The 16,830-nt window shown below is 41.9% G+C and overlaps 1 protein-coding gene and 1 long non-coding RNA gene across 2 annotated transcripts in view; one reads left to right on the top strand and one right to left on the bottom strand.

The window, feature by feature from the left end:
• Positions 1-1,991: 1,991 nt before the first annotated feature.
• Positions 1,992-16,830, top strand: part of SERTAD4 (SERTA domain containing 4) — a 38,962-nt gene continuing 24,123 nt past the window's right edge. The window contains 3 exon segments of the mRNA XM_070734489.1: positions 1,992-2,182; positions 2,184-2,223; positions 2,225-2,311. Coding sequence (XP_070590590.1) covers positions 1,992-2,182; positions 2,184-2,223; positions 2,225-2,311 — 318 coding nt within the window.
• LOC139157584 (uncharacterized) lies at positions 5,228-15,893 on the bottom strand. Its single transcript, XR_011557512.1, has 3 exons — positions 15,752-15,893; positions 12,504-12,714; positions 5,228-6,059 (listed from the first exon to the last, which is right to left on the bottom strand). It is a non-coding gene; the product is annotated as an uncharacterized lncRNA (long non-coding RNA).

Below are 16,830 nucleotides of genomic sequence, written 5' to 3'. Positions count from 1 at the left end.
TGAGTTAATCTTACTGTTGTTTGCTTGTCTGCATGCTTGCAAATGAAGCTTTCACTTTAAATAACATTTTTATTAGGTCACTGTTTTCCTTTCTTTTAATTAACATTTCATAGTTATACGTATTCTTTTGCAAAAGAAACCTCAGTCTAACTTGTGCTATTATGTGTGCTATATGTGTATTATTTAATAGTATCATGATTTAATAATTCATGCACAATTGTGTCCTCCTTGTTTTATTTGCTTATCTACAAAGCTTTCTAACTGGATTTGAGATTACAATATTCAGTTACATTTTTCTTCTTTTTAAGTTAATGTAATAAATGGTTTGATATTCATAATCACTATTTTACCACCTGCAGTGCTTTGTTCGGCTTATTCAGTTGAGCCTAGAAACACCTAAGTTTGAAAAGAAAAAGGAACAAAAAGGTGAGAAGATTCACATTTATACATTTCACAGATAGAATAGGATCAAAATATTCTCTTAACATCCTAGTAAACCCTTCAAATTTGAATTGAATGCTAGTGGTCTTTCTGAAATTCCTTGATGATATTTCATACATGTTTTAGATCAGAATAGATGTTTTAACCGGTCCAGAGTCCTGAAGATAATCATCTTTCCCAAGCAATTCCCATAGATTGATCAAAAAGTAAAGCTGAGCAAAGCAGATTTTACAGAATGTATTCATTAACTACTCATCATTATCAGCAGCAGTTAATTAAGAAGTTATTAGCTCAGCCTTTTTTTTTTAAAGGCAGCTATACACAAGGTTGCAGAGTTCCTGGAAAGCTCATGATAAATAAAATCTTGCTAAATTGGACCTGATGTTGAAATTGATACTTAGTTCTCAGTTCCTTATTTGCATGAAACTTTGAAACAGAGGCTGGCATATGGAGCCATCATTCATATCATGCCTCTAATATTAAGCACAGAATTATCCTTTGTCGGAATTTGATTTTATTTACTTTTAGAAATATATAAGGCTGTCTAACTCCCTAAGAACGCACTCTGGGCCAGAAAGCCCAAAAGGGCACAAATAGGAATTAAAAAAAAAACCCTAAACAAGTCGCCCAGCAGCATCATATACCAAAATGTCATTCCTATTAGTGACTACTTCACCTCCAACCGCAACAACACATGAGCACGTAGTAGATTTAAACTAAACGTCAACTGCTCTAAACTAGACCGCAAAAAAATATGACCAGCAATAATCAACGCCTGGAATGCACTACCTGACTGTGGTTTCTACTCCTAACCCCAAAAGCTTTAACCTTAGATTATCTACAGTTGACCTCTCCCCCTTTCTAAGAGGTCTGTAAGGGGTGTGCATAAGCGCACCATTGTGCCTACCCTCCCTGTCCTGCTGTCCTATTGTTTTTTATCATTACTTTTCTAATGTTATGTTTATGCTAAATTACCATCCTATAATTGTATGACAAATATATAAAAAATAAAAATAAAATAAATAAAAAATCTGCTAGCCAAAGGTGCTGCATTCTGCCTCCCAGACCCGGGAGGGAAACTCTTATCCTGCGGGATCAGCCGTCTCCTCTCAAAACGCTCGGCCTTCCAACTCATCTGGTTCCTATCTGCGCTGCTGCCTCGACTTGAGGAGATGAAAGGACTGCTGGAGAAAAGGGAAAAAAAAGAAAAAACCTAAAACACCGCAGGGCTCCGTAAACAACAATGGTCTCGTTGAAGCCGAACAAATTCAGCCTTAGCCCGTGCAGGAGCAGCAGGAGGAGGAGCCGTTCTGCACCTCGAGGGATGCGGGAAAGAGGACGAGAGAGGGCGGAGGGTCCTAACCCCTGGGGCGCGAGGGCTCCTTTCGCCCTCTGAGGTGACTCGTGAGGGACAAGGGAGCCTTTCGTTGCTTTCCCTCCCTTTTTGCTCAGCCTGCCAGCTGCGACGCGAGCCTTTTGAAAGCGCGGGTAGCCTCCCTTTCCCTCGCTAACCCCCGGGGGCACCTCTGTGTGTGCGTGTGTGCGCGCGTATGTATGTCTATGTACAATATCCTACACCAGGGGTGTTACACGAATGCGCAGGAAAACAGGACAGACTGGTTTTCACGCGCTCCTCCGCTTTGGGAGCGAGAGGCTCTTTCTTCCTCAGCATCAACCGCCACAACAGCCTCCTTGCACACACCAGCGAGGGCGGGAAGGAGGAGACTGTCCTCCTCCTCCTCCTCCCCGTCGTCCACGACGCCGCCTTCCCCGGAGAAAATAGCGGGCACTGAGGGCAAGCCTAAGAGGCCGCCAGCAGGATCCAGAGGGAGGGAAAGTACCGCCGCCCGCTAGCCACGCAGAGCCGCGGGTAAGGAGAAGGCGACTGTCCGACAAAGCGACCCGGCGTTGGCTGGAGAGGGGAGGCCCTTTTGGGGGGGAAGGGTGCGCGTGAAGGGGGGTCCACGGGCGATTTTTTTTCTGGTCTCCGAGGCGGCAGCTGCTTTCTCCTCAGGCGAAGCGCGGTGGAAGGGGGGGGGGGCACGAAGGGACGGGACATAATAAAGCGCGCGTCTTCTCTCAAAGTGCCGGGGCGGGAAGGGGGGGGGGGCGGACGGCGGACGACGGACAACGGGTGAGGGAGCTGAGGGAAAATCTAAAGAAGACACAGAGCGACCCATCCTAAGGATCCAGTTGAGGACTCAGGATGCCCTTTCGGAAGCGAAAAAGAGGGAGACAAACGAACGAACGAACGAAGTGTTTGCCTGGGAGGGGGTCTTCACTGTGAGGGCCTTTTTTTCTTTCACCAACCCCGCCGTCAGCACGACACCCCCCCTCCCCAATAGCCTTTGGAGATGTGCGCGCATCTGTGTGTGAAACTAGCATCCTCTGGCCGTTTGAGGAAAAAGGGGGGGGGGGACCTGGCGCTCCCCTTGCCGCCTTCTCGCGCTCTCCTCCTATTTCTCTCCCCGCCTTTGCTAGAAAACGCGCCAAGCTCTCTCTCTCTCTCTCTCTCTGAAGGACCCTTTACTGGAGGTTATAAATAACCGGGTCGCCTAATGTTCATGAATCGCTCCCTCTCCGGCAGCCCTCCTTTTCCCGGGGGGCTCCTCGCGCTTAGGAGCGTCCCCCCCACCTCACGGTAGTTTCTTTTCCGTGGAGGGCGGGCGGACGAGAGGAGCGGATCGGCCAGTAGCTTCCCTGAGGCTTTCTAGGACTGGCTGGCAGCGTCTTCAAAACCGTGGGTGCGATTTGCACAGACGTGTTTGTGCGTCTGTGATCATTAATAGGCGTGTGTTTTTGGACACGCACACATGCACACTTAATTATGTTTATATTTTATAGGGACGAGGTGGTTGGCAAATGGGATTTTAGGCACGCTGAAATATTCAGTTAGATTTTTGCTACTACTGACTTTCAGATGCTATAAATGTAGGCTGCCTGCCTGTCTGTTAGTGTAATGTAGAAAACACAAATAAAAAGCATGATTAATAGATTGTATATAAAGACACAAATACTGTACACGAAAGTAAAGTTCTGAAGTGGAGGAGGGAATAATGGCTCCTAATGTTTGTGGAAATGAGCCATTTTAGCTTATTTGCTGCCAGTATAGTTGTGTTAATCGAAGAGAGCCATTCTAAGTGTAATAAATAAGTAATGGTACAAATACAATACAGAATAGTTCTAAGATGGTATGCATGCTAACTATATTCTGTGTTCTGCTAATTATGTCCACTGTCACCCTTTTTGTCCAAGCCAATTTTGGTAGGTGTTTATCTGTAATATTTTGCTGCAGTGCCTTAGTATTTGAAGATACACGGTTCCCATTTTCCTTGCTTCTCATGATGACTCAATCATTAAAAATGCACAATTTATCCTAAAAAATGGCATCTTAAGTAAAGCCCCTAAGGTAGAGGGCAGGAATTTAAAAGAAGAAAACATTAGAAAGTTATTATAATAACTTACTTCATTGATTTTAATTGAAATTAAGAGGTAAAGTAGCTGATGTTGACTTCTGCAAAGAATTGATTTGGTCTTGAAAGACTGTTGCCAATATTTGTGATTCACTTCCTTGGAATCCTTCTTTTCTTTTCTTTTTTTAGTAGGAATCTTGTAAAAGTAAAAATAGCTCTTAAACTTAATGGAAAGTAGCAAATAATACAGCAAAGACAACTTGCTTTTTTTCAGAATGCTTAACTTTGATTTTGTTTGCATTATTCAATGGACAGAAGATAAGGCAGCAATATAATTAACTCATAAAGCATCTAATTTATTGTGTCAGTGACATTTGTGCACTGCTTCATTGAGATACAAAATCAGTTGAAAAGGCAATTTTAATTGGTACTTATTTTAAAGAGAGTAATTAAAGAATCAAAAGAACCAACATGTGACTTTAGAAATCTTGGTTAAGAAGAGAAGTTTATCAACCCACTCAGGACTCCCCTGACCTGCTTTTTCTTTAACATTAATATTATCAACATACCATTTTGATTTTCATATTATATAACAACAATCTTCTACATGAAACTCAATTGTTCTCTAGGTCTATAAGGCATGTTGTATAAAGATTCTTTCCCACAGTGATAAATGTGGCCTTTAAAAGTAATCATTCACATAAATCATGTAAAATATATCTGTGCAATTTTTCCAAGGATGAATTCATACCGAAGACAAATGTAGTCGAATAAATTTAAGAAGCCTGCTAATAGATGCATCCCAAAGTATTGCTCTTGTATTTAAATTTTTTGTATGAAATAGCTTTTAAGATAACTGGAATGTTATGTCAGAAATAACATGTATGTATGCAAAATATCAATTATCTATATCAGTGTAATCAGCAGCCTGGTAGCAAAGCATGGTACGTGGAACAGAATAGATTAGAATCTTGAACATTTTATTATTCTCAAAGTGTTTATGGGTTCTTAATTTATGTATCATATTTTTCCTAGTACTATGGGTATACAATTCAAATTCCTAGATAAACAAACAAACAAACAAACAAACAAACAAACAAACAAACAAACAAACAAACAAACAAACTAGAACTTACAAATTCTCATGAATCTTCAAACTCTGTATCCATTTAAGTGTGAAAAGAGACCAACAGGTAGTTTTCGTTTAGCAACTGATATATTTAGCAACTGTTGCTGTTATGATTGTGATAAAAAAGTAACTTTATGACCAGTCCTTGCATTTTTGACCTTGGCAAATCTGTAAAGCAACGGAAAGCTGAAGTGTTCACTTAGTGGGCATCTTTCAGACACAAGCAACCAGCACCTCTCAGGAATAATCTCAAAGCAGAATCTTTATTGTTATTCACCTGTGTTACGAGAATCTTATCATACTGATTGTATTCCCTGTGGAACAATCAGATAAGTCAGATTTACCAGATACTTAGGAGCTGAGGGCACAGTGACACAAGGAAACAACAATCAATGATTTAACAACCATCATCACCTTAATTAATAATTAAGTGGTTCCGGCCCAGGATGCCTAATGGACCCTGAAGGGTTCCAGAAGGAGCTTGGGGTGATACCGGACTCCCTTGTCCGCAATCCAGCTGAGTCCCTGGTGGCTGCCTGGAATAGGGCAGCATTGGAGGGCACTGGTCCGGATTGTGCCTTTGCGACCTCTCCACAGTGATGGATCCAGGAAATCTCCCTGGTTTACCAAGGAGGTACGGAAGATGAAGCGCCAGAAGAGATGTCTAGAGCGACACTGGGGGACCAGTAACTCCAAATCTGACCGAACAATTTTAAGAGCCTTTATTAGGACTTGTTTAGTGGCAATAGGGGCGGCAAAATGCTCACATTTTCCTGCACTTATTGCATCTGCTGATTCGCACCCTGTTTAGGGTGATTCATTTCCTCCTTAATGTAGGGGGAACCGAGGACCCCCTTCGGGGTAGAGCTGAGGAGTTTGCTCAGTTTCTATCGGATATAATCGCCCAGATTTGGATAACCTGGACTCCGATTGGGCATTCCAACCAAGATGACAGGGGCAGGTCTTAGTCCTATTATATGGGATGAATTTGAGCCTGAGGAAGTAGACAAGACTCTGGAAGCGATGAGTTCCTCCACTTGTTTGTTGGACCCATGCTCTTCCTGGCTGGTTTTGGTCTGTAGGGAGGGGAAACAAGACTGGTTTCAGGCTTTAGTTAATGCATCCTTGAGTAAAGGGTCTTTCCCGCAATCTTTAAAGGAGGCGGTGATGAGACCCCTCCTCAAGAAGCCTTTCCTGGATCCAGCAGAATTAAAGAACTTCCATCCAGTCTCCAACCTTCCATTTGTGGGAAAGGTTTTAGAGAAAGTGATGGCACTTCAACTCCTACGGTCATTGGATGAAATGGATTATCTAGACCAGTGATTCCCAATGTGGGGCCCATGCCCCACAGGGGGGCTATTTGATTTTTAATGGGGGAAATTGGAGCCTTGTTTAAACCAGGTTAATGGCCTTTTAGGCTTCCTCTGCATGTGTAGAGTTCACTTTTTGAATAGTAAGAATTATATGTCATGGGGTGGGGGCATCAGGATTTTACAAATGGTTGGATGGGGCATGGCCAAAAAAAGGTTGGGAACCACTGATCTAGACCCTTGTCAATCTGGCTTCAGACCTGGCTATAGCACGGAAACTGCTTTGGCCACGCTGTTGGATGATCTCTGGTGAGCACAAGATAGGGGTCATTCCTCTATCTTGGTGCTACTTGATCTCTCAGCAGGCTTCAATACCATTGACTATGGTATCCTTCTGGGATGACTAAGGGAGCTAGGGTTGGGACCACCGTGCTGTGGTGGTTTTCCTCCTATCTCTCTGGTCATTTACACTCGGGGCCTCTGCCTTGTAAGTCTTAGCCACTAGGATACAGGCTCAACTCCTGTATCAGCTTGTACCAGGGAAGGGTTTTGTCGAATCGAAGGAACGTCACACCTCCTTTTTGCCTCTCGGCCCCACTAAAGGCCATATTCCAAGGCAGATAGGTTTTTTTTATAGTCCACAACTATAATCTATAGGTGTTGCTGATAATGACAAGGAAGGGAGACTACTATAGATCTATTTCTGGCTTATTAGCCTTCATCAGGTAGCCACACCGTGTTTTACTGGGATTTGAATATATATTATATTATATTAATTGGATTTGTATGCTGCCCCTCTCCGTGGACTCGGGGCAGCTCACAACAAACATAGAATACATAGTAAAACAATTTGATCCAATTAATTACAATTAAAAGACTTTAAAAGATCCTAAAAAACTTTAAAACATTCAAATTATTCACTCAACAGGTCATTCTAAACACATTCATTGGTCAGTGGGTGGAGATCTAGTGGCCCTAGGCCTGGTGGCAAAGATGAGTCTTCAAACTTTTTTGGAAAGCAAGGAGGGTGGGGGCAGTGTGAATCTGTGGGGGAGCTGGTTCCAGAGGGCTGGGCCCCCCACAGAGAAGGCTCTTCCCCTAGGCCCCGCCAGATCCTGTTGCAAGCCGCTCAGAGTCCATCGAGAGTTGGGCAGCATAGAAATACATAAATAAATAAATTGAACAGCTATACGCAACCAAGCACCATATAAATACAAAGAATTTGTAGAACAGCCTAGTGCACATATTCCGGTGAAAGAGAGGTTCCCTGATGATGGACTCCAGCATGAGCTTGAAAGCTTGAGAAAAGTAAACATTTGGTCCAAGGGTGAAATGCTACCAGTTTGGGCATACCGATAGTGGTGGCGGCAGCTGGTGGTTTGGAGAACCAGTAGTGGTGGCAGCATGAGGCTCCACCAACCCACCCACACGCTGCTATTTTCTTTTTTTAACTGTTTGCACATGCACAAAGACTTCTGTGTATATGCAGAGCATGAAAAAGGGCGCACACGCAAATCGCACACTTAAAAACTGGTAGGAAAGGTAAATAGATTTCACCACTGCACTGGTCCCAGTGACTCAGACTATATCCTAGGATCCAGGGCATTATCCTGGGATATGTACATTTACTGTACTTTTATTTGCAGTCTGATAAGGCTTCGGGGATTCTGGAGGATGTTGGATCTGTGCTGCTCTCTGTAGTTAAGGTCCTCTGTAAGGACCTTAAGCTTGGCCTCCTCTTAATTCCTTCCGCCTTGAGTAGTTGGAGGTTCCACCATATCACTTCACTTGATTGAAATGCTGGTCCCAGTTTTTAAATGATAATTAGGTCCCACAGAGTTGGCCTTCTCCAGGTCCAGGCGACTAAACAATGCCGTTTGGTGGGACCCAGGGGAAGAGCCTTCTCTGTGGCGGCCCCGACCCTCTGGAACCAACTCCCCTCAGAGATCAGAGTTGCCCCAGCCCTCCTTGCCTTTTGTAAGCTCCTTAAAACCCACCTCTGTCGTCAGGCATGGGAGAATTGAGATATTACCTCCCTCTAGGCTTATAAAATTTATGCATGGTATGTCTGTGTGTATGGTTGGTTTCTTAAATAAGGTTTTTTTAAAAATTAACTTAAATATTAGATTTGTTCATATTGTTTTATTATTGTTGTTAGCCACCCCAAGTTTACAGAGAGGTGCGGCATACGAATCTAATAAATAAAATAAATAAATTAGTACCTGTACTTTTCCAACTTCTTTCACCAAGAGTCATTTTTCAGGGACAAAACTATGTTTTGTGGTCATATTAGAGCTGAGAAGTGAATGCAACACTTAGATATACTTTGTATCATCAGTGACTCTGTCCTGATGTAAAAACACTTCAAACCTATTCATTATAGCTACTGCAGCAGAGGTGGGTTCCTACTGGTTTGGACAGATTCTATAGAACTGTTAGTAACTTGGCGGCCTGGGTCTCTGAAGCCGGCAGTGACCCAGGCTTCCCACTCCCCTGAGCTGGTTCTCTCAGCAGCGCCTAGAGGGCAGCCATCTTGTTTTGTACTGTGTATCAATGTTCCCTCTAATTTTTTTTTGGTGTGGGCAGAAAAGTATAGTGTCTGAGCAACAGTCCCTTTGGGACTGGGCGGCATAGAAGTATAAATAAATAAATAAATAAATAAATAAATAAATAAATAAATAAATAAATAAATAAATAAATAAATAAATAAATAAATAAATAAATAAATAAATAAATAAATAAATAAATAAATAAATAAATAAATAAATAAATAAATAAATAAATAAATAAATATTTTCTTTTTTATTAAAAGAAATTAATAATTTTAAAAAATCAAGATCCATTACTATTAAAACTCAAACAACCAGCAAAACTATTAATAAAAACAGGTGAGGGCTGGGTTTTTTCCCCTGTTATTATTTAAGTGCTTTTACCATATGCTTTAAATCAAGAGTCACTTCTCTCTCTGTTTCTATCTTTCTCTATCTTGCTTTCTTCCTCTCTCTCACTCGCTTCCTTCCTCTCTCATCTCTTTCTTTCTTTCCCTCTCTTTCTCTATCTCTCCCCCTCTTGCTCTCTCTCTTTTTCTCACTTTCCCTCTCTTGTTTTCTTTCTCTCACTCTTTCTCTCTCTCGTTCTCTCTCTCTTGCTATCTCTTTCTCTCCCCCCTCTTTCTCTCTCACTCTCTTTCTGATTTTCTCTCTATCTTGCTCTGTTGCTCTCACTCTCGTTCTCCGGAGGCTGGCAAAAGTGATTTACAATGTCGGGCGAGCGGGCCGGCGCGCGCTCCCCAAATCTCCCTGCCAGCCCACCCGCCTGGAACATTCAAAATAAGAAAACCCTTCGCTCTTACTTTGAATGTTCCGGGCGGGCGCGCAGGCAGGGAGATGGGAAGAGTGTGCATCGGCCCGTGTGCCCGCCAGCCTCCAGAGAACGCCTGCCTCGCCTCTCTTGCAGCGGAGGAGAAAGAGAGGCTGGGTGGGTGGGGGGCAGGGCCGAGAGGCCAGGAGTGCGAGGGGGCCGGAGGCACCATGGAGAGGCAGGGGCGGCCGCAGCTCAGCGAAGCAGTGGAAGTGATGTGCCGGTGCCTGGAGGTTCTTGGGGCCTGGATGGGTGTCAACAAACTCAAACTCAACCCAGACAAGACGGAGTGGCTGTGGGTCTTGCCTCCCAAGGACAATTCCATCTGTCCGTCCATCACCCTGGGGGGAGAATCATTGACCCCCTCAGAGAGGGTTCGCAACTTGGGCGTCATCCTCGATCCACAGCTCACATTAGAGAAACACCTTTCAGCTGTGGCGAGGGGGGCGTTCGCCCAGGTTCGCCTGGTGCATCAGTTGCGACCCTATCTGGACCGGGAGTCACTGCTCACAGTCACTCATGCCCTCATCACCTTGAGGCTCGACTACTGTAATGCTCTCTACATGGGGCTACCTTTGAAAAGTGTTCGGAAACTTCAGATCGTGCAGAATGCAGCTGTGAGAGCAATCATGGGCTTCCCTAAATATGCCCATGTCACACAACACTCCGCAGTCTGCATTGGTTGCCGATCAGTTTCCGGTCACAATTCAAAGTGTTGGTTATGACCTATAAAGCCCTTCATGGCACCGGACCAGATTACCTCAGGGACCGTCTTCTGCCGCACGAATCCCAGCGGCCAGTTCGGTCCCACAGAGTGGGTCTTCTCCGGGTCCCGTCAACTAAACAATGCCGCTTGGCGGGACCCAGGAGAAGAGCCTTCTCTGTGGCGGCCCTGGCCCTCTGGAACCAACTCCCCCCAGAGATTAGAATTGCCCCCACCCTCCTTGCCTTTCGTAAGCTACTTAAAACCCACTTCTGCCGCCAGGCATGGGGGAATTAAGACTTTTTTCTCCCCCTAGGCCGTTACAACTGTATACATGGTATGTTTGTATGTATGTTTCGTTTTTATATATTAAGGGGTTTTAATTTGCTTTTAGTATTGGATTTTATTGTATATTTTCATGATTGTTGTTAGCCGCCCCGAGTTGTCGGAGAGGGGCGGCATATAAATCCAATAAAACTTGAAACTTGAAACTACTGCCCGCGCCTCCCCGCCCACACACCCCCACGGGCTGGCAGTGGGATGGGGAGCGCGCGACCAAGGAAAAGGGTGCGCACGGGGGTATTTTGGAGCACGTGCGCGCTCACACGCGCAGCTTACGGGGAACAGTGCTGTGTATGTGAATTTTTTTTAGTACTGCGTATGTGCCTGCAGGGTGTGCATTGGCTTGTACAGTATATCCCTGAACACTTCCCAACAAAAGATTTACCAGTGGGTTCTGTCAACAGCTGAAGCTGCTAGTTCTGTGGCTAGAATTTCTTTCACAGTGTCTTACAACGCTTGTGCGACTGACCTTTTGGCAGAGTTCAGTACATTATAGAGCAACTGGCAAGGTATATAGTGGTCATCCATTATGATAATGAGTCCTACCCATATAATCTGGGCTCTCATAATCAAGGGCTTTGTGAGCCAAGACTTCCAGATTGGAGACCATGCTAAAGATGAAGTGCAAAGTGCACATGTGAAGTGCACAGCTCTTTGGTACAGAGCTGATAATTCACACCCATATAGGAATGAAGAAATAGTACATAAATCTGATTTTCAGATTTATGGAGATATGTATGTTGTGTTGATTGAGTACTCTAATGTGAAGCTGCCCCATTGCCTAGCTGATTTTACTGATTTTGGAGTCAATTTCTTTGTCCAAAGATCTATTACTCAACATGATATTTCCCAAGTATTTGAAGCTGTTTGTATTTCTTAGCTGAATGTCATTAACAATGTTTTTTGGTTCTATGGACTGGATGTTTGACACCAGCTGGTAATGTACTTCAGCCTTGTTCAGGCTGATAAACAAGCTGAAGAGCATAGCTGAATCTGAGAACTTGTTCAGCTGTCAACTGTAGATCGCTGACTTTATGTACCAGGAACAGCACAGCAAAGAGGGTTTCTTGAATGACTGTATAAAGATACTTTGTGTGTTAAAGTGGCAAAAGCCAGAGAGAGAACTGTCCATTCAATGTAAAGTATACTCCTTCAGACCCTGGATAGCATGTAATAACATGCAAGTAAAGAACAGATTGAACTAGCATAAAATCCTGTTATCCCACTGGAAATGGCAAATGCAGCTGATGTATTACCATTGTAAAGAACCTGTCCCGTCACTCTGTTGTGGAGTAGCTATATCAATTTTATGAATTTTCTCAGACATTTGTCTTAGGACAGGGGTAAGCAAAGTTGTGGACTTCAACTCCCAGAGTTCCTGAGCCAATCATACTAGCTCAGGAACTCTGGGAGTTGAAGTCCACATGTCACAGGAGAGCCAACTTTGCCTACTCCTGTCTTGGGATGATCCAGAAAGCCTCCCTGTTTACAGTATGTATGTATGTATGTATGTATGTATGTATGTATGTATGTATGTATGTATGTATGTATGTGTTTATTTGCTTGTTTGTTTGTTTGTGCAGTTTCAGTAACTGGCACCTAAAACATCTATCTTGGTTCATCACAATTAGCAGGTGGCACATTATTGGCTAGGTGAAGAAAATAATCAGTGTTTCATATCTAATTTCAAAAGGAATCAATTTTGTATCTATTAGAGTTTTTAAATAAGATTTTAAACAATTTTCCTCTAATCTTTAATACAAAGATAACTATATTTATTGCATCCCTACCACTTCATGTCTTACCTGTTCTTTATCTGGTGCTATCCAGATAAACTGGATTGTACTTTTCATAATTACATATAAACTTTTCCAAATCTCCAGTCAGTATGATTAATGCATACATGAATACATTGACAGATTTGGATAAAGCCACATGGTGGACTAGTGGTGAAGGCGCTTGCTTCCCAGTGTGAAAGTTGAGAGTTCATTCTTAGTAGCAGCAGATGTTGCTCTCCTAGGGCACAAAGAAGAATATTTGAATGAACTCTGTGTGGCATCCAGCCAGTAAATGCTCAGCTCCATCCAATGCCCCAACTCTACCCCAAATTAAGGGATTACAGGATTATAAAAAGGGAGTACTGCCAGACACTTGGCAATTGCTTTTCTGCTTCTATATTCATTCATTCATTCATTCATTCACTTGCTCACTCACTCGCTCGCTCACTCACTCATTTAATATGTTTGACTAACCACTTGCCATGTGAGTGGCTAACATTCATTTAAAATAATAATAAAATCACCAGCAGAAATTATAATACTTTATACCTCATATATCTACATCAATAATCTTGCTACAGATGGGCTCATCTAACTTCCTTTCAGCCCTACTAGGTAAACAAGATAGAAAAACATCAGAAAAGAAAAAAAGAAAAGTTGGAATAAGATTAAGTATAATATTAAGGATGTGTAGATCGAAAGAAAGACGTAATATATGTAAATGTAAGTGTGTATAAGAGGTTAAGGATGTATATATAATTAGTAATTAGTATTGTGTACATTAGAGATTTATGTTACAGTTTAGTTTTTTTAAAAGAAGAATTACTTTACTGTATTATTATTATTATTATTATTATTATTATTATTATTATTATTATTATTATTTATTGGATTTGTATGCCGCCCTTCTCCGCAGACTCAGCAACAGCAGTAAAACAGTACTGTACAACAAAATCCAATACTAAAAAAACAGTTAAAAACCCATTATATAAAAACCAATCATACATACAAACATTCCATACATAAAATTGTGAAGGCCTAGGGGGAAAGTGTATCTTAGTTCCCCCATGCCTGGCGGCAGAGGTGGGTTTTAAGCAGCTTACAAAAGGCAAGGAGGGTGGGCGCAATTCTAATCTCTGGGGGGAGTTGGTTCCAGAGGGTCGGGGCCACCACAGAGAAGGCTCTTTCTCTGGATCCCGCCAAGTGACATTGTTTGGTTGATGGGACCCGGAGAAGACCCACTCTGTGGGACCTAACTGGTTGCTGGGATTCGTGCGGCAGAAGGCGGTCCCTGAGATATTCTGGCCATGAAGGGCTTTATAGGTCATAACCAACACTTTGAATTGTGACCAGAAACTGATCGGCAACCAATGCAGACTGCGGAGTGTTGGAGTATATTTGGGCATATTTGGGAAAGCCCATGATTGCTCTCGCAGCTGCATTCTGCACGATCTGAAGTTTCTGAACACTTTTCAAAGGTAGCCCCATGTAGAGAGCGTTACAGTAGTCGAGCCTCGAGGTGATGAGGGCATGAGTGACTGTGAGTAGTGACTCCTGGTCCAAATAGGGTCGCAACTGGTGCACCAGGTGAACCTGGCCGAACGCCCCCCTCGCCACAGCTGAAAGGTGTTTCTCTAATGTGAGCTGTGGATCGAGGAGGACACCCAAGTTGCGAACCCTCTCTGAGGGGGTCAATGATTCTCCCCCGAGGGTAATGGACGGACACATGGAATTGTCCTTGGGAGGCAGGACCCACAGCCACTTCGTCTTGTCTGGGTTGAGTTTGAGTTTGTTGACACCCATCCAGGCCCCAACAGCCTCCAGGCACCGGCACATCACTTCCACTGCTTCGTTGACTGGACATGGGGTGGAGATGTACAACTGGGTATCATATACTGTAATGTAGGGTACATTAACAGAATGTTGCAAGTCAGAAAGTACAAGCTTTCTGTTAACACTTTTAAATATCTCTTGTATTAGGATGGGTCCTTCCTAAACTTCTTCCTCTGACCAATAAGCCCTTGTTGGCTTCCTACTACTCTTGTCTGAATGTTGATCAGCAGATTGTTGATAGTCAACGTTGCTTTCCATTGTCCCCTAACTCCATATATTCCATTACATTTCCTTGCCTGAAGGGGAAAATAAGTGCTTTGGGTTCATCTCTTAGTTCCGTAAAAATACATATCAAGTAGTATTTGCCTTTACATATTTTTCAAGTCAGCTTCACAATGAAAGGAAGGAAGGTTGGAGGGAAGGAAAGAAGGAAGGAAGGAAAAAATGTGAATACAATAGAAATACTATACTTACTGAATTGGATGGTAGACATAAAAGGTTTGAATAAAACACTGGAAGTTACCAATTATTTATTTAATTTGTTTAAAACATTTATATAATTTATTTATTTATTTATTTGTTTGTTTGTTTGTTTGTTTGTTTGTTTGGATTTCTATGCCGCCCATCTCTGCAGACTTAGGGAGGCTTACAAAACAGAATACAAATATAACAATGGAAACCCAAGTATAAAATTTTATATTAAAACCCCAGGATTATTAAAAACAGACAGCCACATTCATCATACACATATAATCTTACACATATAAGATTACTCATTTTATACAAAATTCCAAATGATTCCCAATCGGAGACAACAGTTTTCTTCCTAAATTAACCATTCCCTCTCTAGTATTTAAAAAAAAACACACAAAAGATTCCATGTTGGAAATATATGAATGCAGGAAAAAATCGTTTAAATTATATACTGGTAGGCATGGTGACAATTCTGTTTTTGATAAATTGTTGAAGGAGTAGTGGTTTTGTTTCATATGTAATCTCATGAGAAAGTACATTTATTATTTAAGTAATGCAATCAAAATATGTGCTGAAAAGAATTAAAGGTTCCATAAGCAAACTAGCATATGAGAGGTAACCTTCCTTGAAATCTGTGTATTTGACAGACATAATGAAATACTGTGTTGTATTACTGTAAAGTACCGAGTTAGCTCAATAGTTTGCAATGCATAAAATTGAATGGATAAATAGAAACATAGACTGACGGCAGAAAACTGACGGCAGAAAAAGATCTCATGATCCATCGAGTCTGCCCTTATACTATTTTTTGTATTTTATCTTAGGATGGATATATGTTTATCCCAGGAATGTTTAAATTCAGTTACTGTGGATTTATCAACCATGGCTGCTGGAAGTTTGTTCCAAGGATATACTATAAATGAATGAATGTGTTTGCCTTGTGTGAAAAGTGCTTTTCAATGACTTACCTTCATGTTGAATTTACTAGAAGTCCCGCCCTGCCGTTTTAAATGCCAAGTTCTAATGCCTTCTTCTAGATGAATGTATGTGAGATTAGATATACTTGTCAATTATTGGAAATATTAGAATTGTTCTGTGTTTTATTTCATTAATTTTAAACAAAAAAGAAATAACAAAGATGCTGGAGGAAACAAAAAGCCAGATTGAATAAAAGGAAAGAAAATGCTAAGGCTGTTGATATACAGTATTCCCTCGATTTTCGCGGGGGATGCATTCCGAGACTGCCTGTGAAAGTCAAATTTCCGCGAAGTAGAGATGCGGAAGTAAATACACCATTTTTGGCTATGAACAGTATCACAAGCCATCCCTTAACACTTTAAACCCCTAAATTACCATTTCCCATTCCTTTAACAACCATTTACTCACCATTATTACTGGTACTCACCATTGAATAAGACACTTAGTAATCCTGATATTTATAAACATAATTATTTATTAACAATATGATGTCATCGGGCGGAAAAAACCGTGGTATAGAAAAAAAACCCCACAAAGTATTTTTTAATTAATATTTTTTGAAAAAACGTGGTATATGCTATTCATGAAGTTTGGACCTGCGAAAATTGAGGGAACACTGTATCATAATAAATCATTTTCAAAATGGAACATATATTGTTGATTTGTATGCAAGGACTTCCTCCCCAATTCACATATTTAATTAATCAGACATTGGAGACATAAGTTTTTGCATAGTATTAGCCCATTTTTTTTTTTACTCTGCATTAGATGGAATGGATCATCTACTACTATGGACTACTGTAATGCTCTCTACATGGGGCTACCTTTGAAAAATGTTCAGAAACTTCAGATCGTGCAGAATGCAGCCACGAGAGCTATCATGGGCATTTATTATTTATTTATTTATTTATTACTTAGATTTGTATGCCGCCCCTCTAAATATGCCCATGTCTCATCAACACTCCATGGCTTGCACTGGCTGCCGATCAGTTTCCAGTCACAATTCAAAGTGTTGGTTATGAGCTATAAAGCCCTACATGGCATCAGACCAGAATACCTTCGGGACCGC

Source organism: Erythrolamprus reginae, chromosome 1, assembly GCF_031021105.1.
Source record: "Erythrolamprus reginae isolate rEryReg1 chromosome 1, rEryReg1.hap1, whole genome shotgun sequence".
Taxonomy (NCBI): domain Eukaryota; kingdom Metazoa; phylum Chordata; class Lepidosauria; order Squamata; family Dipsadidae; genus Erythrolamprus; species Erythrolamprus reginae.
Note: the sequence above shows the minus strand (reverse complement) of the source record. Positions and strands in the feature narration are given on the sequence as shown.